Source organism: Balaenoptera acutorostrata, chromosome 4 (assembly GCF_949987535.1).
Source record: "Balaenoptera acutorostrata chromosome 4, mBalAcu1.1, whole genome shotgun sequence".
NCBI classification, from domain to species: domain Eukaryota; kingdom Metazoa; phylum Chordata; class Mammalia; order Artiodactyla; family Balaenopteridae; genus Balaenoptera; species Balaenoptera acutorostrata.
Window position 1 is genome coordinate 69596707 of NC_080067.1, and position 26542 is coordinate 69623248.

The 26542-nt window shown below is 44.2% G+C and overlaps 1 protein-coding gene across 7 annotated transcripts in view; it reads right to left on the reverse strand.

Annotated features, from left to right (window-relative positions):
• Positions 1 to 26542, reverse strand: part of DGKG (diacylglycerol kinase gamma) — a 203295-nt gene that overhangs the window by 105120 nt on the left and 71633 nt on the right. For 6 of the 7 annotated variants that reach the window (XM_057545817.1, XM_057545819.1, XM_007195260.2 and 3 more), the window contains 9 exons: positions 21174 to 21344; positions 17848 to 17897; positions 14389 to 14463; positions 13560 to 13682; positions 8882 to 8999; positions 7245 to 7333; positions 4038 to 4154; positions 2955 to 3047; positions 1335 to 1394 (listed from right to left, as the gene is read on the reverse strand). In XM_057545817.1, coding sequence (XP_057401800.1) covers positions 1335 to 1394; positions 2955 to 3047; positions 4038 to 4154; positions 7245 to 7333; positions 8882 to 8999; positions 13560 to 13682; positions 14389 to 14463; positions 17848 to 17897; positions 21174 to 21344 — 896 coding nt within the window. The remainder of the gene's footprint in view (positions 1 to 1334; positions 1395 to 2954; positions 3048 to 4037; positions 4155 to 7244; positions 7334 to 8881; positions 9000 to 13559; positions 13683 to 14388; positions 14464 to 17847; positions 17898 to 21173; positions 21345 to 26542) is intronic. The other variant, XM_057545820.1, reaches the window with a different exon arrangement.

Genomic DNA, 26542 nt, shown 5'->3' on the forward strand with positions numbered 1-26542 from the left:
AACCAGAACCAACTTTTTGGCCAACCCAATAATATCTTCTGGGTTTCTTCTGTTATCATTTATTTGTATATGTCTTTATTTTTTATTTTCTCAGGTAAATATCACACAACATCAAATGGATTTTAATGCCTCAGGAGCAGGGTGGGTGTGTGTATAACCTTTCTACCAAGGGCCCCATTGTCCCAGATACAAGAGTGGGTACTCAATAAATACCTGTGTCTTCAGCAGAAGGACACACCGATACAGAGATGCAGCTTTGCTCCATATTCACTATCTAATGCCTACTTTTCTAGATTGCAAGCTAAAAATTCACCAAACACAGGGCCATATTGTTTGAAACGGACAGCAGCACCCTTTATAAATTTTAGGAATTTTCTCATCTGCCAAGGGTGATTATTTGTGTGAAACCCAGAAGCATCTTGGAGCCTAAGGAGTAATTCTTTATCTCTGGGGGTGACATTCAAAATGTTTAACAACCTGTAGAGCATGGGCACTGCCCAATCAGAATAGATGCAGGATAACCAGATAGATGTCAGCTGTAAACAACTGACATACCTGCACTGTGTGTGTGTGTGTGTGTGTGTGTGTGTGCGCGCGTGCTCCATCTGACTTTCTCCCTTTCAAGGTGTCTAGAGCTTTCCCACATTAAGCATCATTGCTTATGTTTTACACTCATCTACATGTTCTCATTGAATCTTGGAGCATCTATGGGAGGTGGGCAGTGCAGGGATTGCTATGCCCCCTTTCAAACAAGGAAACTTAAGGTTCAGAGGCAGAGGAGAAGGCCCCAGTGTTCTATTTCCTTTTCTGGTACTTGTTCTACCTCACCAGGCTGCCTTTCCTGCATTCCCTGGAACTTTGTGAAAGGCACAAAGAGAAGTTCATTGGTGAATCCAGCTAAAAAAATGAGTTCTGAAATACACGTTTAAGGATGAAGAAGAACTTTTGGATCTAGTTAACTCTGTTCTGGCAGATCACATTCTGGAGACAGCTTGGCAGTCCTGGAAAACCTAATTGTCTATTTTTAAGCCACATTCTTGTTATTATTCAGAGAGTATGCATATTGAAGTTTTATGCAATGTGTTCCTAAAAAGGTGATAAAGCCAGTTCAGCCAGCCACGGGATCAACCAACCTCCCTTTCCACCACTTGCCTACAGTGTGGTTGTCAAAGGTAACCCCAGAGGCTGGAAATACAGTGTCCTGTGTGATATAATCAATCAGATAAGAGAGCAGATGTTGAGATGTGTTTCTCTAGAAGCCAAATCCTGTTCTCCCCTCCACAGCCTTGGACCAGCTTAGAATGAGTGAGTAGATTTGGGGCTTGCCGAGGTACCTGCGTTACAAGTTCATCCTTGGCTGACATGCTACCATCAGACTTCCCATCTTGCCTGTCCTATAAAAGAGAGGAAAGACAAGCATCTTTTGGAAAAAAAAAATGCCTCCTACAAAAAAGGAAATCAGAAGAAAAACAAATGGTTAATATAAAGACAGAGAATAGAAAACCAGTATAGTGTAGGGAGGAGTTTTTCAAAGTGGGACTTCGGACGTAAAAAAAGAAATGTTCCCTTTGGGTTTCTCAAGGACTCTCCAGGCAGTTGTCATCACTTGCCCTGACTTTAACTTCAAGACACTGGAAGGGACACAGTGTTTCAGAGGAAACACTGAAATGGGCAGAAATCTACTTTGTTGATTTAGAAGCTTGAGCTTTGAGAAGCAAGGTCTCAGATCTGGTTTCTCTGTTAAGCACTACCTAAATGATGTAGTACTAAGTCACATGTCCTATTTTATTTGTTTGTTTTTTCAATGTTTATTATTCATTTCATTGAGGTTTAATGTCACATATAGTAAAATGCTCAAATTTAAATCTACAGTTCTCTGAATTTCTGCATACGTATATGCCCTTGTAACTACTGCCTCTTCTGGCATAATTCTGTTGTGACTCCTGATACCTTATTGGTTTTGCCTGGCTTTTGAATTTCATACCAATGGAATCATAGACCATATCTTTTCTGAGTCCAGGTTCTTTTGTTCAGCATTATATTTTTGGGATTATCCATATTTTTGCATCTAAGCATGGCTGTTTTCCATTGCAATGCAGTATTCCATTAATCTGCCTCAACTTATTTGCCTACTCTCTTGTCAATGGTCATTTAGCTTGTTTCCAGTGCCTGACTGTTATGAATAAAGTTGATAGGAACATTCCTGTACATGTCTTCTGGTGGAATAAATGCTCATATTTCTCACAGGAGGGCAATTGTTGAGTCCTAGAGCTTGTGTATTTCCAACTTAGTAGATACTGCCAAATAGTTTTTTACAGTGGTGGGGGTTTTTCTTTAGTTTTTAATAAGAAAGAAGATGGTCAAGTCAAGGGTGAGATGTGAGGAATCAGTGGAACTCAGCAGCATTTTTAACATGGAAAGAGAACAGTTAAGGTGTTTGGTGCTGGGCTTGAAAGAGGGGTCTTCAACACAGGAGACAGAAAAAGTTTCAGATGGGGATAAATAGAGTTTAATTTTGCATCTTTCATTTCCAAGAAGGGCTGTGACACCCAAGCGGAAATCTTCAAGGCAGAGGAAGGTCCATGTCTGGACACAGGAGAGAGGGTGACAGGGACAAGGGAGGCCTGGGAAGCCCAGCTGTGCACAGGTGGTGACTGTGAGGGTCCATATACGTGATCTGCCTGCAAGGTGCTTAGAATGAACGCGCTTTCCTTGCTGGGCCATTTCAGAGCATTCTGGGTGGCCAGCGGTTGGAATCTTTTCAGTCAGGGAAGTTTCCCCTCACAATGTGACGGTGCAGCACCGACCTCTTTTAAACTTGGGCTGAAAGCACAAATCCTAAGAGTTGCTGAGGGAGGCCTCTGAGGGATGTGAACGTCTGAACGCTGCCTGCATCTGAAACATGAGCTGGGGTTGCAGGGGAGCCGGAGCCCCATCGGGGTGGCAGCACTTACCTGGGTGATGGGGCATATTGACGTGGGCAGCAAAATATGGTCTCTGAGCTCCCCACCATCACACAAAGTTGACAATTCACACTTGCGGTGAAACTGGAGGAAAAAATGAAGATGAGAGTGAGTGAAAGTGATCAAGGAAATGTCAAGGATGAGGGTTTAGAAATTGACTAGGGAGGCAGGTTGTCTAGTGCTCCCCTAAATCCTGATGCACTGCTGGCTTTCACAGTATAGCAGAGAGAGAGAGAGAGAGAGTGTGTGTGTGTGGTGTGTAGTGTATACGGGTGTGTGTGCTTGGTTATGGGTGCCAAGTCTGCCGTGGGCAGAGAAAGGAGACCAAGTGCTGCCCATGGCAGCTGGAGCAAAACGGTCCCGAGCAGGCCTGTGGCCTGTCCATGTGGATTCCAGAGCCCCCATGGGATATCTGCTCCCTAGGATCTGAGACACGGGAAGGAAGGAGATCTTGTTGAACAAACTCACGAGAGGCTGGAGGTAAACCCCATGACTCGACCTCTGCATTTTAAGAGTTCTGCAGTCTGACACATCCTTTCTGAGGCTGATACCCAGTCAAGGGGACAAGACACGGCACTGAGTCTGCTTTGGAAGGCAGGTCAGGCAGCTCCAGGTGTCCAAGGAGGAAGTGGACATTTGTCCTGGATGATGGCAGTGGGCACAGGCCTCTTGTCCAGGCAGTGGGGCTGCTGTCAGGAGTATGCCTTCCTCTGATGCAGGTGACTGAGTATCTAATTCCTCTCCCACTCTGTCAGTGTCCCCGGCCCAGATGACACCCAGGCGAAGGACGTTAATGGTCCAGCCTGCTGTTCACAGCTGCCTGGCCACAAAGAGAGTAGACTGGTCAGCTTCTTCTTAAGCAGCCCTGGGGGGTGCCCTCTCTCTGGGCATCTTGGTGATTGACTGGAGGCAGTTAGACTTAGGGCACTGAACAGGGGCTCTAGGCTCCCTCTCTAGCCTTGCCCACATAGCTCTGCTCATGCCCTCTGGCAGGACGTCCACTGCTGCCTGGCTGCAGCTTTGAGCAAAAAACCACACTGAAAAGCAGCAGGGCTGCCCTGGGCGCCAACCCACTGTCATCCGGCACCACAGGCAGTGCCGCGCGGTGACGCTCTGGTAGCACTTGATACTTTTGTGGCACCGGTCACACTTGACAGAGGAGTTCCCTTCCACCCACGCGTGCTGCATCACCTGCAGGAGGGAAGGGAAGGATACCAGGGAAGGCTGCAGAACCACATCCCAGGGCCCTGGGCCCTGGGCCTGAGGAGAAGGGTCTGGGAGGAGCGCAGGGAGCGGGGAGGCCAGAGAGGGTTGGTTCCTGTTTAGTGGATGCACTTCTGGGTGCCGGGCTGCTTCGCTGAATTGCACCGGTGTGGTCACTCCCTACCTAACCTCTATCATGCTAATCGAGGTAGATGGAAAGCCACTTTGCCTGCTCTTTGAACAGTTCATACCCTCTGGCAGTCAAGCCTCTGAGCGTCGTGTCTGGCAGTTCATCTGTCTGTCACCGGAACTCTTTGCAAAGGGATGTGTTTGTGTGTGCCCTTTTCTGGAAGGCAGCGGGGTGCAGGGAAACGCAGGAGGGCTTGGGCTACAGACAAAACTGGTTGGAGTCATTGATCTTCCACTTTGCAGCGGGGTGACCTTTGGCCAGTTCCTGGACCTCTCTGAGTCTCAGGTCCTTCATCTGCAGAAATTGGCATAAAATGCCCCACCTCTGGGTTTTCTGGGAGGATCCAATGAGACAGCACATTTGGAAGGGCCTTCCTGGCGCAGTCCTGACCCTTGGGGGGTGCCCCTGATGGGAAATCCCTTCCCCCACTGTCTTCTATGGGCCGGTGCCTCTCAGCCTTAGCAGCCCCTCAGGACCACCTGGGCAGCATCTAGAAGTCCTAATGCCCAGCCCTCACTCCAGACAAAATAAATTAGAGTCTCTGGGGATGAGACCCGTCATTAGTATGTTTTCAAGCACCCTGAGTGATTATCATATGCAGCCAAGGTTGAGAAGCACTCAGGAAGGAAGCTAGAGAGAAAGCCCAAAGGGTTAGTGTGGGTCATCAGCCAGCGGCTTTCATGTCTGTTTCCTGGAGAGCGGGTTGTACCTGCCTCCTGGCCAGGACATGCCCCTGAAGCAGCCCAGGAACTTGGGAAGCAGGTGGGAATGCATGTGTGTGTGGGTGTGTGTGACTGTAAGTGCAAAGTGACCCATGACACCAAATTCTGGGGGTCTGAGCCCTCAGTTAAGTCCCCCGGGAATTCTATAGAACTCCTCAAAAAATTTTTCACCAGGGTATCCCGAATAGCAGAAGGGGTGGATATGGACTCTGGGGGAACGTGGGGACATAGCCTGAAGTGCCAACTACAAGCACAATATTAAAAACACATGGAATATTTGCATGATACCATCCATGTTTGTATTAGATAAAAGTTTTAAATTACTTATCAATTAAGTTACTGTGTCCTCCTTCCAAAAGATTTTCAGTAAAACTGTTGCTCTAGAAGATGTGTCACATTTACTTTGTAGTTTCTCCTTCTGCCATTCACCCCTGAGGGTATAAAACACTCAGTTTGCTAATCAATTTGTCATCTACATGGTCACAATGAATTTGTTCTGAGATGATTATTATTTTCATTTCACAGAGAAAAAATATGAGGCTGCAGAGAGGTTAAGTAACTAGCCCTAGGTTCCAAGGCTGGTAAGTGGCCAAGCAGGGACTCATGGCCAGGTCTCCTGACTCCAAGTCCACGGTAGTCTCCCAACACCATGTTGCCTTCTCCATCCTCTTTCAGGATCAGAAGAGATGGTTAAAGACTTAGGTTGCCCCTGGAGACTCAGAAGGTCGTGAATGTGCCCTGCTGGTCCCTCAGAGGTCTCCCTCTGTTCCAAGTGTGGCAATGGCAGGAGTGCAGGCTTAGGGCCTGAGCCCAGGAGGTGCACCATATGTCCTGGTGAAAGGCATGGACATGGAACGGTGTGTGTATGGGCGTGGTATGGAAGGAGTAGAAAAGAGGCCATGCGGTGTCTCACAGGCATGCATGCGTGTCCCTGGAGGTGCCCTTCTCTCTCGGAGTCCTACTGGGGAGGGCTGGATACCACTCCCACCTGCTAACCATCTCCTGACTCAGATTCCTCAATGGGGTTTTCCCTCTGCAGGAACTCGGAGTGCCTTTCCCCTGCTAATTTGAAGAAGAGTCTATTTCCAGACTCAGTGAATGGTACCAGCCAATGGCCACCTTAGAAACCTGGTAGCCATTTCCAACCTCTCTCCCTCTCTCATCCCCTACATGACTGTCACCAGGTCCTGGTGGTAGGACCTTCCAAATTATCTCTCAGACTCTCCCTTTATGTCGTCCACCTTAGCCAGTGGGACAGTCAAAACACTCAACAACCGGCATGGCTGGGGGACACTCACTCAGCACAGACACAGCCATCGCTGTGCTACTGCAGACATAGCAGAGCATAGTGGGTGAGTGCAGACCCCACCCCAGTCAGGCCCTAGGGCAGCATTAGCTCTTGCCTGAACTGTTGGAAAAGTTTTTTTCATCCCCTCTGATCTGATCTCTCTCTGGCACCATGGTCAGAGCAATTAACCTAATTCGCACACCCAAACATCTCCTCACGTACCCAAAGCTCTTCAGCTGGCCCTTAGCTACACATGAAGCCCCTTCCCAAGTCCTCAGCTGGCCTCACGAGACCTGGATCTCACCAGTTCTGCAGCACATCTCCCGCCGCTTCCCTCTAAGCATGCTCTATCCCAGTCACACGGAACCAAGTACAGATCCGAGAATAAGCCGCGTCTCCATGCCTTCACACTTGAGGCTTCTCCAGCCTGGGGTGCCTTGTCCTCCTTGATTCCTTATGAAATCCTGCTGATTTGGGTTCAAGACACAACTCAAATGCCATCTTTTTGGTGAAAGCTTCCCTGTCCGCCACCCTTGGTGCCTCAACTGTATGTCCCACACAGCCCTATCGCTACTGTACAGCTTGCTACTTTGCGCTTTGCTTACATGCCTGTCTCCTCCCACTAGACTGCACAGTCCTCCAGGCTGAGGACCACCTTTTAACCTGCAAACCCCCTGGCACAGGATCTGGCACACGGTGGGCACCGGGGAGATGCTAAATGGATTGACGGATGAACAAGATGGTTTAAGGGTGGTCCTCAAGGCAGAGAAGGGACTGTATAAAGCTCCCAAAGTCCCTTCCTGCCCAGGAATCTGTGGAGATGGACATGTTGCCTGGGACACAGCATGCAGGAGAACAAGGCAATACGTATCACCAACCTCGCCGCCCCTTTTGGTTTTTGAGTTCGTTTTGATACACCCAGGAATGTTTTTGGATACACAGCGTTCATGGACAGTGTATTTACAGTCTGAAAATAAAAATAAGAAGAGTGACTGTGAGTGACCACGTAGGGAAGGTCAGCCATCCCCCTGCCCCCAACCCCAGCTGAGGCCCGTGCCTCCCTCTGCGTGGCCAGTCAGGGGCAGGGGACATGTGGAGCTGGCCTTGCCTAATGGCAATTCAAGTCTCCAGTTGTTCACTGAGAAGAGTCCATGATTATCTCCCAGACATGCTCCTGCACCCTCCACCCTGCCACACTGCCTTCCACCGCGGGTGGTGAATGCAGCAGGAAAACATCCCCAGAAAGGTGCTTTCCGCTTAAGGGGAGTGAGGAGTCATCCTGGCTATGCCAATGCCACAGTATTGAATGTCAGGATGTTGGGGAGTAGATAGCAAGGCCGGCGTCTTCCTAACTCTGGAGACAGGCAGGCCTGGGCCTGAACTCTGGCTCTGCCATTTGTAACTACCCACACGATCTAGGGTAAGTTCCTTCACCGCTCTGAAATTCAGGGTTTTCTGCAAAATGGGAAGAAAATTGCTTTCTCTTTGCAGCATTACATAATTTGTATAAAGCACCATGTGTGCGGGTCAGAACAGCTATTCCACAAATGACTGTTGTTGTTATTGTTTACGACTGTGTCAACAGGCCTAGAACGTACTAGGAATGAGGCTGGGCCTATGAAAAGTGGGTGAGAGCTGGATTTGAAATGGGTGCTGGAAAGACAGGTGGGTCCCTACTTTTGCCTGCTGACGCTTGCTCTTGGTGGACACTGGGCCCAGCTCTGCTACGATGACCTTTGTGGCTGAGGTTGCCTGCTGCCTGGCTCCTGTGTGCATGGCAGATAAAACATTTTGGTGACCCGCCCCGTACCCGACGGCCCTTGCTGCAGCAGCAGCTCCCCAGTCCCTGGAGGGTTCAGGCTGAGTGCTTGCTGTCTGCCTCCTGAGGTGGGGGGCAGGATTCTGCACCCACGCACCCTGGGCCCTACAAAGCCCTCTTGCTGCAGCCCCTCCCCTCTCCTCCTGCTCCGCAATCCCACGCTCTTTCCTACATGACCCCATCTTTCTTCCTTCTCCTCCATCTCTTTCTTCTGTCCTCCTTTCCAGTCTCCCTCCTTCCTTTTCCATGTGTGTCTTTTTCTCCTCTCCAATCTGACTTTACTAAATGGATTATAAAGTGAAACAAATGGATAATTTTAATTCCATTGTATATATGAATACAGTTGCTTATTAATTGAAAAAAAAAACAGGTTCTTCTGACCAACCAAAACATTCACTAGCAAAACTCAATTGAAATGATTATGAGATGCTTTTTAATTACATTTGAACCTTAATAGCTTTTTTTCTAGGCAGTCAGTGGCCTATGACGAGACTCCAATAGGATAATATTTGTCCATTTGACTTGGGTAGAACAAAAATAGGACATGGAAGTTTTGCTTTATTTTCTGCTGTTGGAATAATATGGCAAGTCCCTCAAGCTAGGAAGCAGAGATGCCCAAACTTTTCTGGGAATGGCTCAATCATGTATAGAGCAAGACAGTTCCTGGGAAAAGGGGTTGGAAGGAAGTTTACTCACAAATGCAGCACAGGCCTTGCTTCCGAACGCCCATCAGCATGACGTGGCAGAAGTTGCAGTAGGTTGGTTTCTTGAAATGCTTCATGGTCCAGGCGTGCCTCCCGTCCCCCTTGGAGCCCTGCGGGGACAGCAAGCGAATGAGATGCAGGCAGCCCCACTCTTTCTAAAAAGAGTCTCTTCTCATATTTGGAAAACAAGTTATTCACTTATTTTACTATTGTAAAGATTATTTTAATAGAAATGCAAATCAAAACAAAATTCTTTGTGTGTGTGTATTTTCTAAAATAAGCAAATATTAAAAATTAGGGCCATCTGAGTGGAGTATGTGGTGGGGGGAGTGGAAATCAGAACAATCTTTCTTTCTTTCTCTCAATCATCTATTAATCATCTATTACCTAACAATCATCTATTACCTATCAACAATCTATCATCTATCTATCACCCATCTATCTATCCTTTAAATGTTTACAACCTTCAACTAATAAATTTCCATTCTTGGATTCTATCCTAAAGAAATCATTTTTGAAAGATAGATGAGCATTTCTGTGCTCTGTCAGATGTTTAACCCAGCATTATTTAAAATAACTGAAAATATCCTAAAGGCCTCAAAATGACCAAAAGGTTTGTGGTACATCTGTATGATTTAATGTTAAGTGGCCATCAAAAAGATATTTATAAGAACATTGAATGGTTTGGGAATGTGCTCACGTTACTAAGTTCTAAGGGAAAAAAGCAGAATGCAAATTTGATGATCTATTATGATCTCGGTTTTATACAATGATATGTTGTACGGGAAGAAAAGTCACCAAACTGTTAACAGAGGTTAGCTATAGCTAGCAGCACTGTGGATTTATTTTATTCTCTAATTTCTACTTTCTTCTGTATTTTCCAAATTTTCTACAGTGAGGAGGTACTAGTTTTATAATCAGGAAAAAATTCGCTTAGTAAAAACAATGTACTGCTCTCATCACCTTTCTGTGCACAGATAAAACAGCAAAGAGGCAGAGACAGAAAGAGGGTTAAGCCATTTCCCCCTGACTTGGCTTGGAAGCAAATTCATTCCATCCACCAGATAAGCCGAGCCTCACATAATCACACACCTTCCCTGGACACCAAAGCTCCCACCTTCCAGCCCCTGGGAGCACAGGCTTGCTGGAGACTGCGGCTTCAGGAGCATCCCTCCACATATGGTGTCCTTGACCTTTTGTCATAGGCTCCATCAAAAGAGTAACACTCTTGGGCTGTTGTTAAGGGTAGTAAAAAGTACTGTAAGGTGGTAAGGATTGAGAGTCAGGTACATGCAGTCCAACGTGCTGGATTGAAACCCACTTCTTACTTCTGCGTCCCTCTAGTTTGGTTTGGTCATGGTGGCCAGACCCATTCCTGTGCTCAACTCTTCTGCTAATGGTCTCTAGAGGAGCCCACATGCTTTTTCAAATGCTGGTCTCCTTCTGGGGCCAGGATAAGTTCTTCTTACCACCTGAAAACCCTGCTTCTTCCAAAACCTGAGTCTTACAGAATTAAAGCCTTTTTATCTAATGGCTTCTACTTTAGTAAATGGGTTCACTAACTGATTAAATGATCCACTTAAATATCGATTCATTCATTTCTTTGACAAACATTGACCTCAAGGGATTTTTGTAAAAATTATGTGAAATACTATAAGTGAAGCTCCTAATCCAGTGCCCGACACATTGTAAATGAAAACATTTACTAAGTTCCTACTCCGTGCTAGGCAGTAGGGGACACAAAAATAAGTAAAGAGTGTTTTCCTACGTGTAAGGAGGTAGATTTATACCTGTTCTAGAAATGAAGAAGCAGAGACTCATAGAAGTTATATAAATAGCCCAAGACCACACAAATAGTAAGTGACCAAGCTGAGCCCGTAGTCACAATGGGGGCTCTTGCTGGCCTCGGAGCCCATGCTCTTTCCATGCCTCTCCTGTACCTCCACAAACCAGGGTTTTCCTTCATGGACAGAAGGGAAATTACAGCACTCTTAGCAGACCCAGCTCCTTCTTCATCCAGCCCAAGGGACGGTCATTTGACCTGAAATACCTTTATCAGCAACATCAATTAGTATCTGAGAAAGGGAGAGTCAGCTATTTTCATAGATACAGGGTAAGAAGCAAAGGGACCCTGACTTGGGATAAAGTAACATTTCTGCTTGGGTTATAGCACCATCATGTGGCTCCTTTATTTCTGCACGTTGGCGGCTGCAGGGTGTAGGAGTAACGTTCCTTATGCACGCCAGGTTTTGTGTTGAGGCTGCAGTTCCCTTGGGAGACAGATTGTTTCTCATACATGCCATTCAGAGATCCCCAGACTGTTCAGTGGCCGCATGTGGGTTTTGAAAAAAGCCAAACAAGCAAGGTGGCTTTTAAAACATCGAGGAACACTTTCCCTAGAACCCCAACTATTAATGTGAAAACATATAATTTAGTGCCTATTTTCAAATAAATGCATAAAATTTCAATTAATAAAAACCAAATGCACATTTGCTTTTTGTTTGCATTATTCCTGAGGTAAAGTATGGTCTTAATACAAGGCTGATTTGGCATTAAGGGGGAGACACTGGGGAGACTGTTGAAGAAATAATGTCTCTCCCTCTTCCAGCCATAAAACAGTGGATCCCCTCCAAGCAAAGAGTTGGTGGCACTTTGGACTCAACAAGTCCAAAAGAGGAAACAGAACTAGAAATTGGTTCCTTGTGATTAAAATGTCCCATCTCTATTTCCATGTTTCAGAGAAAAAACAGGTGCATTAGAACAGCACTCAAGCAGAACTTCCACTTCGATTCAGCTATAATCTTGAGCCTTGATATCAGGAAGTATACCTAACCTATCTGAGCACCCCCAGTCCTAGCTCATGTGGGTTCGTGCACACAGTAGGTTCTTGGTAAGAAATCACTGCATGAGAAGTCTGCTGTTACTGAATATGGAAGATGGCCTCTGGTACTAACTAGGTGTGTGTCCATGGGCAAGTGGCTTTACCTCTCTGGCCCTTGGTATGAAAAATGAAGGGGACAGACCAGGGAGCACCAAGTTCTCTTCCAGCTCTGACCTTCTAGGGTTATAAGGAAAAAGGAGATCCTGGTTCATTGATTTCTATTTAGCACTTGGAAAGAGCTGGACATGCTATGAGATAATTTCAGGATTCTTAGTCCTTGAGTGTTGGAGATGAGGGCTCAGCTTTAGTCCTGAATTACAGAACTGTCAGATGGACACAGCACAGGCAACAACATCAGCTAGAGGCTAACCCAAATGAACCTTCTGTTCTGTCCCTCTCTTTGACATTTCAGTAATCTTGAAGAGGTATTGTCTTACAACCCGTGTGACTGTACTGGTAAACGCTAATGTCACCATTTGTACTTTTAGTTCTAATCTTCCCTACCTAATGTATGGAAGCTACTTTCATGGTAAATAAGCAGACCAGGTCAGATGCCAGTGATTTCACATTAAGCCTCTACATGTGTTCCCTACTCTGATCAAAACTGGGAGGTTTCTCTAATATACCCTGAACTTTCTTTCATGTGGGTCTTTGATCAAGCTATTCTCCTGGCTGCAAACTCTCTCTTCTACCAGCCAAATCATACCCATTCTTTTTTTTTTTTTTTTTTTAAAGGATTTTCTTATTTATTTATTTATTTATTTATTTATTATTTTTGGCTGTGTTGGGTCTTCGGTTCGTGCGAGGGCTTTCTCCAGTTGCGGCAAGCGGGGGCCACTCTTCATCGCGGTGCGGGGACCGCTCTTCATCGCGGTGCGCGGGCCTTTCTCCATCGCGGCCCCTCCCGTCGCGGGGCACAGGCTCCAGACGCGCAGGCTCAGCAATTGTGGCTCACGGGCCCAGCCGCTCCGCGGCATGTGGGATCCTCCCAGACCAGGGCTCGAACCCGTGTCCCCTGCATTAGCAGGCAGATTCTCAACCACTGCGCCACCAGGGAAGCCCTCATACCCATTCTTGAGAGGCAGATCAAATATCCTAGGTCTTTATCTTTATCTCAAGAATGGGATATCAAAATCCCACACATCCTTCAGAGCCAGGGCAAACACCCTCCAAAGTTTCTTCCACTGGTCCCACTCCTAAGTGTGAGATGTTTGAAAGTGCAGGTTCTTTGGAGTCAAGTACAAATAAATGCTGGCTATTCTTTTTCCTCTCTGGACTCAGAATCTCAGTTTTCCATCTGTTTAAATGGGTAAAAAAAGATCTACCTTATCTGGTTGTTCTGATTGTTAAATAAGATATTATCATTGAACGCCCTCTGCCTCACAACAAATCAGTATTTTTTCCTTTCTTTCTCCCTTTCCTTCCTTCCTTCCCCAACTCTCTTAGCATTTTTAAACCTAATTTGTGGAAAAGATGGAATTCTTCCCTGAATATTTTTTGCCCTTTGCCTGGTTGAGCATAAGTTTCCGGTGGGTGAATATTGTATCTGTGTTCCCTCGTAGCCCTCAGAACAGTATCTTTATTTAGTAATAATTTAGTAAACGTCTGTCAAATGAATGAATGAATATTTCAGGCACTAATAGGTAAAAAGAGAGGACTTTTGGGCTGGCCTAGAGCGTATGGGCTGTCCATTGGGAAGTCCGGGGCAGAAGCCAAGGATATTAACTTCCACATGGAACCTGATGCTTCTGAAAGGTGAGAGGTCTTTGACCTCAAGCTTGCAACTTACAGAGTCGTCCATGCCCAGGAGGACCAGCAATGGGATGGTGGTCATCCCTCCGTGGACCCACTCCTGGAGAGACACCAAGCCATCCCGGTCGTAGTCCATCCCTTGTAACATCTCCTTCAATATCTGTGGAATCCATAGAGCAACCAATGTCCACTTTCATCTTCGACTTCTCTGCCCCGCCCCTGCCCCGCCCACAGGGCCCTGCTGCCCTTTTCTTTCTCTTCTGTTCTGTGTTTTCTGGCTTGGGTTTTACCCCTTTCCCCTCTGATTCGGAGTGAGTAGAGCATTGAGGGAGCAAACCGGGGTGAGGAGAACAGGGGTCCAGGCCTGGCTCTGCCCTGACCTGTGTGGCCTTCGACAAGCCACCCCAACTCTCTGGATTCTGCTTTGCTCATCTGTAAAATGGAACTAGTATTGCTATGTTTTCAGCATGGTAGTGAAGATTAGAGAAAATGTATATAAAACGCTAAATATTATATCGGACTCATAGGAGCCCCCAATGTAATTCTTATTATTAATATTATCTAATGATTGAGAAAAATCTTTAAAAGTCTTTCTAGCTCTAAATTCTCTGATCTCTGAGCTCCTGTTATAAAAATTTAGCTTTGGTGAAAGCGTTAGAGGGTATTATTATTTGAATTAGTCTACACTTTCCCCTGCTGCCTCTAATCTTTCCTATCAGGGAAGTGGGAGATCAAGGTGCAGGACCCAGAGAAGTCACCTCTAAGAAGATGATCTGGGACAGCCTGCACCGTAAACATGTGTTTCCAAGTCCCACTCTCATCTTGGAAGCTCACTGGAAAGTCACCCCTTGCTTTTGGAAACTCACAGGCCTTAGCTCCGTGGGATCCCACTCGAGATACTGGGCAATGTGTAGCATCTGGTTGACAATACGATCCATCTCCTAGAAAACATCAAGGAGAGAAGCCAACTGAAGATGTGTTTTTACGAGCAAGACTCAAAATCAAACCCCGTGGGAAGACGGGCAGGGCTGAGTGTGAGAAGCAGCTGGTACAATATACTGGCATTTCATCAAGCACTCACTATTTGTTTTTGCTCTTTATTTCTGCCTTGACCACAAAGCTCACAAGAAACACAGACCGTGGATAAGCCAGAGGTATGCAGAAAGCTCACTGAACACTGACCTCCTCCTAGACCCACCTTCCTTCCCCTATTCTGTGCTCTGACTTAGCATAGAAAGCACTCCTGTTTCCTCCTTCTTTGTGATCCTACAAATACTTACAAACCAAGGCACTTACTTCCTCCCTCTTTTCCCACACCTCATTCCCACAGCTTTGGCAACTTGGGATTCATCTATACCCCTTGGGAGTCAGTTTCAGTTGGATGTAGAGCCACTGTGTTGGTCCTTTCTCAGGCACTATGATTCAGATTCCTTTTGGCATCTCCTTTGTTTCCTTTGTATCAAGTCCTGGGTCCAGGACTCTTGGAACAGGAAATTCATGAAGGGTATGTTTGCCTAATGAGTGAGCCTTTTGTTTGGTACCAAGGCCAGGCTCCATCTAAAACCTCACAGAATTGTTAGACGCTAATGAATCAGTGCACTGAGAGTCCCACTGAAACACACTAGACTGAGAAAGCATTTGCATGTTTTGGGCACCACCTAAGATGTTCATAGTAAGGTTGACTTGGGGACACAGGTTGGAGAACTGAAGCAAGGTTTAAAGGTGTTACTTTCACCAGGTAGAATGCTGGGTCAAAATAAGCAAGCTAAAACCCAACAGCGATTTTAAAAATTGTATTTCATTTAAAGTAGAAAATAACCCATTGCAAAACTGCAGATGAAGTGTAGATGGGGGTAAGGAAGTGGGCAGAATGGTGGGAACAGGGCTCAGCAGAAGTTCCAATGGAAAGGAGCTCATGAAACTAGTTGGGTCCAAGATTCAATGTGAGCAAATGATGTGACTCAGGAATGGAGAATTAGACTCAATCTTGGGCTGTGTAAATAGGTGGGCATTTTCAGGAAGCAGAGTGGGTAGATTTCAGGAAGAACTAGTTCCCTGATGTGGATACTTAAAGAGCCCTGGAGGGGCGGGTTCAGTTCTATGCCATATTTTAAGAATGGCATTGACAAACTAGAGCTTGACCAGAGTGGAGATTTAAACCTTCTTTATGAGAAACAGTGTAGAAATTAGGAAATATGAGCTTGGGGAAGATTTTTGGGAAGATGTGATAGTACCTTCAAATACCTGAAGGCCTATTGTGTACAACTGGTACTCCACTGGTCAGCTGCCCTGGTCAGCTACAGAGTAAGCAGAAGTCAGCAGAAGAAATGGGGGTGAGGTACTCCACCGGTCAGCAGAAGTAAGCTGAGGGATGGAGGGAGGGAAGAGTTGAGGGTTGGCCTATTTTGACCTCACCACTGGGTTGGGGGAGGGGAGAGAAGAGCAGAATCAGGTTTTGGATTGAAAATTTCCCTGGCAGACTAGAGATGCCTTGTGTGCGGGAGGAATGCCTTCTCTAACAGTCATCCCCAGTGGTGGAGTGGCTGTTTTAAGGTACTGGGTGAACTCTCCATTACTGGGAGTGTTCACAAAGAGGCTGGGCATCCAACTGCCAGGGGGTCTTGGTGGGAAGTTGAAAGAGAGAGAACTATTTTGAGACTCACTTCAGTCCACCAGTGTTACCTTCCAAATAGATTCAGAATTTAACCACTTCTTACCACCTGCAATGCTGCTACCTTGGTGCAAGTTACCATCATTTCTTGTCTTGCTTATTTTAATAGCCTCCTAACTGGTATCCCTGCTTGCATTCCTACAGTCTAGACTCAACGCAGCAGCTAGAGTGATCCTGTTAGGACCTAAGTCAATCATGTCACTCCTCTGCTCAGAATCTCCAATGGTTCTCTACCTCTCCAGAGTAAAAGGGAGAAAACCCTTTCAATCACCTGTAAGGCTTGATAATGCTTTGCAAACGCCCCGTCCCTTCTCATTACTTCTCTGATCTCATCTCCTATTACTCACTCCAACCTCATCTGTTCAGTCATCCTGTTCCACCCACTCTGGCCTCCTAGTTAATCTGCTTACATTCCGGGCATCCCTCAGGACCTCTGAACTTGCTGTTCCTTCTGCCTGGAAAGTGCTTCCCCATGACTCACTCCCTTCACCTCCTTCAAGTGTCTGTTCAGATGTCCCCTCCTCAGGGGGACCTTCCTTGGCTCCTCCAGCTAAAACTGCAGCTCCCTCCAATACTTCCTTTCCCTCCTTTATTTTCCCTCTAGCACACATCTCTATCTAACACATACTTGACTATGCTTCGCAGCATGTGTTTTTGCACTAGAATGAAAGCATCATGAGGGCCTGGATCTTTGTCTGTTGGCTCACTGATACACCCACCCCCCCACCCCAGTGCTTAGAACAGTAGCCTGACATATATGAGATACTCAATCAATATGTGTTGATCAAATGCTTGAGAGTCTGTGATTCTCTGGTGGTTCCCTCGCGTGACCCAGCTCACGGAACTGCAATGTGGCTGCAGGGATCCCATAAAGACACTCTGGGGTTGAGTGGGAACCGGGACGATGCAGTTGGTCTAGTGGACTGGTTCCGTTTCTTCCTCCCTCTGGTCTGACTCAGCCCCGTGCACTTCAACCTCAGAGCCTTTCTGTTAATGAGTCCCATCTCTCACACTGCCAGTCATGAGGACAGGGCCTGTCTGATTCTCTTTGCCTTTTCTCCTCTCTGCCTTCTTCCTTTTCCATCCTTCTTCTCATTCGATGACCCCTGACCTGTCCCTGCCTCTTCCTGAGGGGAGGTGGGGATGAGACTCAGGCTTTCCCAGGTGTGGTGGGATGGGATCATGTGCTCAGAGCAGACAGAGCCAGACTCCTAGAGCTAGTGCCCTGGGGTATGAGAGGAAGGCAAGGGTGATGGCAAAGCACGCCAGCAGTTACCTAACTTCCTCCTGTCTTCTTGCCCTGGTCTCGCTGTCTCTCCCCACCTCCTCTCCTCCAGCCCTGGGCTTCAGCAGGAAATTACAGGGGGGATTTCTGAACCAGCTGGGAAGTTAAACTAGATGAGATACTAAAGCATCTCCCCAACCTGAGATTTTGCGATTTGAGCTTCTGGAATGAAAAAGCAAGTTGGAGTTAACTCTCCTCTGGGCGGGCTCTTTGGAAGTAGAAGGCAGGGGGTTCTAGTCATCTCTGCAGCTCATATTGAGACACTGCTATTCCTATGAAGATGGAGATGAGAGTGTTCGGCCTCTCCCTTCACCTGTTCCCCTCTCCCCCACCTTTCTTGGATCTTGGAGGGATATTTGGAGAGCTTACCGCTTGGTCCAGGAGACCATTCTCATCCGAATCATAGAGACGAAACATGACTGCAAGAAACACAGAGGTGAGGCTTGAGATGTCCTCCGGGTACCAGGGATGGGCTGAGACTTTGCTGCTGCCAGTTTTTAGATCAGTTCTGACCATCACTGGAGTGAAGTCCGTTGCAGCCAGCTCACCCACCCTCCAAGGCACAGAGTCTGACCTTCCTTACAGTGGGAAGAGGGAGGAGAACCAAGCCACCTGGCTTCTGGGACTGTCTAAGCAATAACTCTGCAGCTGATGAGATCTGGGTCACGAGCGTGATTCCCTGTAGAGCATTCACACCTCTCAGCATCACGGGAACACAACTCAGAGCAGATGCCCCGCTGGTGGTGGGGCAGAGGCACCACAGTTATAGACGGGACACTGCTTCTACTGCACACAGAAAGGGTGTGGAGTTAGGCAGGTTCAGACCTTGGTCCTGTCCTACCACCTCTAGGGCATCACATAAGTCATTTATCTTCTTTAGGCTCAATTTCTTCATCTGTAAGATGGAGATTATAATAGTTTCTTTATCCTAAGTTTTTTTCAAATGAAGATTAATATGTCAGTGATATGCTAAATCTATAGCACTTGGAATGTAGAGAGCACGCAACAGATGTTATTTATTTTTATTTTCTTTCATTAATGAATATTTATATATGGCATTTAATATGTACAATGTACCATCCTATGCACCTTATCATTATTACTTATTCAATCCTCAATAATGCTATGAAGTAGTTATTATAGAAGCTATTATATTTCTTTTTCTAAAATGTCTACACGCAATTCAGAAACATCCTCTACCATGTTCTAGCTGTAGAGAGGTGATGTAAGATAAAGATTTGGGAGTGAATTTTGGGCAAAGGACTAAATGTTCATTTATGGGATTTGGAAACTTGCCATATCATTCATCTAAAAGGTAGAGATCCTGTCTGTGGTCTCAGAAGTAAGCAGGGTGGGGAGCAGAGCTGAATACATCTTCATTTCCCTCCCATCCTTTAAAACCCTTCATCATGCCTGTGTTCTCTGCGGCTGACCCTTCCCTTGTGTAACTGCTCTGGACCTCTTGGGATGTACCCACAGGGTCACAGCACTCCTGTTCATTTGCCCTTGTGTTGTCACTTCCTTCTACGTGTTTTATGTCTCTGTACCCTGTGTTTATTCAGTGGTGTCTCTGGTTGGAGTTTAAGTTATTTAAAAGTCATGGGCTTCCGATTCTTTGGTCAGAGACACTCTGGGCCCAGGTGGCTCTAACATGGAGCCCTCTTTGGTCCCACTGTGCATGAGGAGTAGAATGAGAAAGTGTGAGCAAGCATCCTATTTTTTAGCAGCATGGCCTTGGGCAAGTCATTTAACTTTTCCATGCTTTCTTACATATAAAGTGAGAACAATCATGTCAACCGTCTAGGGTTACTGTGAGGTTAAAATGAGAAAATGCATTTAAAGTGCTTAGCAAAAATAAGGTGTTCAGTGATGAGTTATTATTGTTATTACATTGATGATGGGTGGGATTTCAGGCTATCATTTCCAAAAAAAAAAATACATGCTTGGTTATTTAGGAAAAAACCTTAACTTGGTTTCAATCACTAAAATCAGAGATTATTTGAACTTATTTAATTTAATTTTTTTAAAAAAGAAAACTTTATAGGACAAATGACCAAGTTTCTGCAACAAAAAACTGTAGGGAAAAAAATAAGCAAAAGATTAAGAGAGACTAAAGAGACGTAGTAACAAATGGCAATGTATGGACCTTACTTGGATCCCAATTCAAACAAACAGTGCTTGAATTGTTCCCCAAGTAAGGGAAAATAATGAATACTGACTGAATAGTTGATAATAGTAAGGAATCGTTTTCTTTAGATGTGATTGTGGTGTTGTGGGTATATTTAATAAAAAGTTATATTATTTTAGAGGTACATACTGAGATATTTACAGATGAAATAATATGATGTCTGGAATTTGCTTCAAAATAATCTGGGGCAGAAGAAATAAGTGGGAGGTATAAATAAAACACGACTGACCACAAGCTGGTAATTGTTGAAGGTGGTTGATGGGCACACGGAAGTTCTTTGTAGTCTCTACTTTTATCTGTGTTTGAAATTTTCTGTAATAAAAAGCTTTTAGAAATACAGTTTCTTTTCATTACCATTACAGGACTCAGTCTGAGAGGCACTAATACGCGGAATTTGCCACATTTGCTCCTCTCTGGTAGTTATGAACAAATATAATGCCTGAAACTCAAAATCCAACTGAATGTGGGAAATAATTTGACATTTCCCTTTTAACATTAGTCAGAAGAAACAGAAATCTGGTACATTTGCTTCCAAATTAGCATTTAAGACTTGTAATTGTTAAAACTTCAAACCTATGGGGGAGGTTTTAAGCTCCGCTAAGAGAGCAAACTGTTTCATTTTGTTTTGGGCAAGGGTTAACCTTTGCCAGACTTTTCCTAATGCTTAAATTTCATTGACTAGTCCGAGTATTAGCTGGAATTTTGACTTTTGCTATAATGTGTATGCTTTTCCCTCAGTGTCTACTAAGATCCCAAGAGATGCCAAAACAATATATATTTTTAACAAGGTCCTACCTGTTATCTGTTTCAAAGTTTGCCTGTAGGCTCGCAAAAGTCAGCGAGACCGTCCCCAGAGTGAGTCATCTGCGAGACTGCAGGCTGCTTCAGCCACTGTGGGCTTTCCTTTCTGCCCCCAGCTATTATTCTCCTTCTGAAGACATGTTTTTGAAACCAAGCTCAACTCCCTTAATTAACTAGCCCTCTTTCTCAAGAGGCCAAAACACTTGGGGTGGGGGTGGGTGAAGACATGGAAATAAGCTTGAACAAGATAGAGGTTGATTAGATCTCAAGAAAAAAAAGAGTTCTTCATAGTTAAAGAGTTGCTTGGGCATGGAATAGGGGAAGGAAGACAGATGTTGAAAATCTTCCCTTGAAAAATCTTCTAAGAGGAGGCAGCAGCTTTCTGATTGGAGGCTTTCAGGAGATCCTGCCAGCAAAGGAAGAGAGTCTTCACCCTTTGCAGAGACCCCTTACCTTTCCAGATCTTGGTTCTCAATACCAAGGTCTCAAATGCACCTTCCACCCTATACAATTGGTACTGTGTTCCAGGGCAGATTCTAGGAAATATTCATGTCACTGCTGGTGACAGGGCAGAAAAGCTCCCCCAAGGAGGCAGGACCCATCCCCAGGATCCCAGATCAACCTCCAGCCTGTTTAGGACAATAGACAGGACACTAGCTCTTCCTCTAGGAAAAAGTCGAAGCCCCTTGACAGGGTGCATACTTACACTCTAGCTTATCCTGAGGTCTCCCCGTTTCCAGCAAGGACAGGTAACACATGACATCCTTCAGGTACACTATGGGGGATTCTGAGCCTGAAGACTGAGCAGCATGGTTTCCCAGGGGGGTCGCAGACACTTGGTCTTTAGTTGGCACTTGCTTCTCAGTGATCTTTGATTCTGTGACAGGCAAGAGGAAAGCATCCAAGGACACAATGTTTAGTAAACATGAAACCCTTTGTTGCCCCATTCTTTTCATGGTAGAGACACGAATTTTATGAGTGTCTTCAAAAGCATGGATTACATAGATACGATCAAATCAGTGGCCATAGAAATCCAGTTTGTAGGGTTCATACTTTCTGAATGAACCCCATTCTGACCCTTTTAAGAGTCTATAGCCTTATAAGAAATTCACCAATGCTCTGGGAATTTTAAGAAAAGATGATAGTGATTTTTAGTAATATCAATAGCCAACAAGTAAATGTCATTTAGCCTAATTTTGGGGGGAACACACCCAATTTGTAGAGGTAATTTTGTCTGGGATTCCAAAAGTCCAGACTATTGGTTATTTACCAACATACTGTTTTACAATTTTCTTCTCAAATGCATTTAAAGATAAATAAAAAGATGAAAGTTCGAAAGAGAAAACTGGGATTGACAACTAATTTCCAGAAACTAGGAAGAATTGTGACTTACTGAAAGCCTAATCAGTTGCATAAGGAAACTATAGAGAGTGGCTTATCATACCACAGGAATAGAGTGAGTCTTCCCTCTGAAATTTTCCTTCTCATAGGTAGGAAGACTGTCTCTTTGCCCTCTGGTTAAGAAATATGATGTTATTACTAACCAGAAAACCAGGCACCGATATTTTACGTGTGAATCATACTCTTTTGAGGCACTTTAAGGGCTATCTCTTTTTCCCCAGCCTCTTTATATCCATGATCTCAATATCAAATAAGAGGATGCAACTCAGAGAAAACACAGGAAACAGTAAAAGGAAGACTGGCAGTGGAAAATCTAACCCAAGTGTTGTACCACCAAATAATAGAGTGCTGAAGGCACAGGCAGAGGGAGAGATAGCCTTGCTGGTACTGCCTGCTGGGGAAAGCATGCCACCAGTACACTCTTTATTCAGAGAACCAAAGTGCCAAGCAATGGCAAACAGTTCAGCTCAGGACAACAGAGCTGTGCTAGATGAAAGCCTACCAGGTCCTAGGGGTTAGGCTGTGGTTTGAGAAGGGAGTTAGCCATCACCCAGATGGACAGTGGGTGAGACCAAAGGCCACTGACATACTCTGTATGTTACAAAGGGTCCTGTGAAGAGACCAAGATGGGACCCATGAAACAGAGTTGCAAAACAAGGAAAGGAAGCTTCATCATGAAGTCTCAGAGGACAAGATATCTGGAAATAATTTCCTATCGGACAAGACCCTTGGTAGGTTGCAAGAAGGTGTAACCTCTATTAAACAGGAGCAGAAAGCCTCAGGGGTGAGCAAGTTAAGATGAAAACACGATAGGATGAGATAACAAGGATAGTGAGGTAGGGGAAAACTGCCATGAAATTACATATGCAACAGAAGTGTTAAAATCATCACTGGAGGAAAAGTTAGGGAAAAACTTAACTTAATAATGTATAAGACAAAGGTGAAAAATTCTTTGTATAGGGTAGCCCATTATGCCCCAAGTTACTGTTATATTCTCAAATTATTCATCCATTAAAATGCTATTAGAATGACTTCTATGCTGACTAAACTGGAATAAGAGGGACCAGATTTACCCTCCCAGTGATGCAACTAAAAATACTGGACAAAAGATATGAAACAATGGTCCATAGGACATTGCATATGGCCAACACCAAAGGGCAATCCCAAGAGATGGGAAACAAATGAGGTAATCCCAACAAATGCCACATCTTACTGACTGGAAAGAGTTTCTAGGCTGTGGCACAGGGAGGGGAAACCCAGGCAGATCCTGGAAGTCTCTCTGAGTTGCAGAGATGGAGCTGGGAATCTGGGGAGCCCAAGGTGACTGGAGTTCACAGAGCAGAGGACTGAAGAGGAGGGAGCTGCACAGAGGGAACTCCAGCTGGCTCTGCAGAAAGTCCCTTTGAGTAATCAGCAGAGTTCCCTCAATTATTCATCTGAGTAGTGATTAGCACAGATGTGTCAGGAAACTACCTGAGGCTGGGGAAGGAATCAGGATGAGAGGAACAATCCCTGGAAGGCATAGAGAACTAGGCATAGTGTCTATTCCCAGCAATCAGAGTAGAAAACTCTCATAATTCATGAATCATTGAGTAGAGTACTTAAAGAGTTTTGCCTTGCTAACTGGGCAAAATTAGCCCTAGAAAAAATGCCTCCCTGGTCCTACCTAACAAAAGCTTGACCCAAAAAGGTCAACCTACTACCAAACCAGCATTACAGCAAATGCTAAAGGAACTTCTCTAGGCAGGAAACAGAAGAGAAGGAAAAGACCTACAATAACAAACCCAAAACAATTAAGAAAATGGTAATAGGAACATACATATTGATAATTACCTTAAATGTAAATGGATTAAATGCTCCAACCAAAAGACATAGACTGGCTGAAGGGATACAAAAGCAAGACCTGTATATATGCTGTCTATAAGAGACCCACTTCAGACCTAGGGACACATACAGACTGAAAGTGAGGGGATGGAAAAAGATATTCCAAATATCTTTATATATTCCAAATATCTTGGAATATAAGATATTCCAAATATCTTATAAATATAATGCAAGTATTTGCATTTCCATGCAAGTGGAAATCAAAAGAAAGCTGGAGTAGCAATTCTCATATCAGACAAAATAGACGTTAAAATAAAGACTATTACAAGAGACAAAGAAGGACACTACATAACGATCAAGGGATCAATCCAAGGAGAAGATATAACAATTGTAAATATTTATGAACCCAACATAGGAGCACCTCAATATATAAGGCAAATGCTAACAGCCATAAAAGGGGAAATCGACAGTAACACAATCATTGTAGGGGACTTTAACACCCGACTTTCACCAATGGACAGATCAACCAAGATGAAAATAAATAAGGAAACACAGCTTTAAATGATACATTAAACAAGATGGACTTAATTGATATTTATAGGACATTCCATCCAAAAACAACAGAATACACGTTCTTCTCAAGTGCTCATGGAACATTCTCCAGGATAGAACATATCTTGGTCACAAATCAAGCCTTGGTAAATTTAAGACATTGAAATTGTATCAAGTACCTTTTCCGACCACAACACTATGAGACTAGATATCAATTACAGAAAAAAACTGTAAAAAATACAAACACATGGAGGCTAAACAATATGCTACTAAGTAACCAAGAGATCACTGAAGAAATCAAAGAGGAAATCAAAAAATACCTAGAAACAAATGACAACGAAAACACGATGGCCCAAAACGTATGGGATGCAGCAAAGGCAGTTCTAAGAGGGAAGTTTATAGCAATACAATCCTACCTCAAGAAACAAGAAAAATCTCAAGTAAACAACCTAACCTTACACCTAAAGCAATTAGAGAAAGAAGAACAAAAAACCCCCAAAGTTAGCAGAAGGAAAGAAATCATAAAGATCAGATCAGAAATAAATGAAAAAGAAATGAAGGAAACAATAGCAAAGATCAATAAAACTAAAAGCTGGTTCTTTGAGAAGATAAACAAAATTGATAAACCATTAGCCAGACTTATCAAGAAAAAAAGGGAGAAGACTCAAATCAACAGAATTAGAAATGAAAAAGGAGAAGTAACAACTGACACTGCAGAAATACAAAGGACCATGAGAGATTACTATAAGCAACTATATGCTAATAAAATGGACAACCTAGAAGAAATGGACAAATTCTTAGAAAAGCACAACTTTCAGAGACTGAACCAGGAAGAAACAGAAAATATAAACAGACCAATGACAAGCACTGAAATTGAAACTGTGATTAAAAATCTTCCAACAAACAAAATCCCAGGACCAGATGGCTTCACAGGCGAATTCCATCAAACATTTAGAGAAGAGCTAACACCTTCTCAAACTCTTCCAAAATACAGCAGAGGGAGGAACACTCCCAAACTCATTCTATGAGGCCACCATCACCCTGATACCAAAACCAGACAAAGATATCACAAAAAAAGAAAACTACAGGCCAATATCACTGATGAACATAGATGCAAAAATCCTCAACAAAATACTAGCAAACAGAATCCAACAGCACATTAAAAGGGTCATACACCATGATCAAGTGGGGTTTAACCCAGGAATGCAAGGATTCTTCAATATATGCAAATCAATCAATGTGATACACCATATTAACAAATTAAAGAATAAAAACCATATGATCATCTCAATAGATGCAGAAAAATCTTTCGACAAAATTCAACACCCATTGATGATAAAAACCATCCAGAAAGTAGGCATAGAGGGAACTTACCTCAACATAATAAAGGCCATATATGACAAACCCACAGCCAACATTGTTCTCAATGGTGAAAAACTGAAACCATTTCCACTAAGATCAGGAACAAGACAAGGTTGCCCACTCTCACCACTATTACGCAACATAGTTTTGGAAGTTTTAGCCACGGCAATCAGAGAAGAAAAAGAAATAAAAGGAATCCAAATCAGAAAAGAAGAAGTAAAGCTGTCACTGTTTGCAGATGACATGATACTATACATAGAGAATCCTAAAGACACTACCAGGAAACTGTTAGAGCTAATAAATGAATTTGGTAAAGTAGCAGGATACAAAATTAATGCACAGAAATCTCTTGCATTCCTATATACTAATGATGAAAAATCTGTAAGGGAAATTAAGGAAACACTTCCATTTACCACTGCAATGAAAAGAATAAAATACCTAGGAGTAAACCTACCTAAGGAGACAAAAGACCTGTATGCAGAAAACTATAAGACACTGATGAAAGAAATTAAAGATGATACAAACAGATGGAGAGATATACCATGTTCTTGGATTGGAAGAATCAACATTGGGAAAATGACTATACTACCCAAAGCAATCTACAGATTCAATGTAATCCCTATTAAACTACCAATGGCATTTTTCACAGAACTAGAACAAAACATTTCACAATTTGTATGGAAACACAAAAGACCCCGAATAGCCAAAGCAATCTTGAGAAAGAAAAATGGAGCTGGAGGAATCAGGCTCCCTGACTTCAGACTATACTACAAAGCTACAGTAATCAAGACAGTATGGTACTGGCACAAAAACAGAAATATAGATCAATGGAGCAGGATAGAAAGCCTAGAGATCAACCCACGCACATATGGTCACCTTATCTTTGATAAAGGAGGCAAGAATATACAGTGGAGAAAAGACAGGCTCTTCAATAAG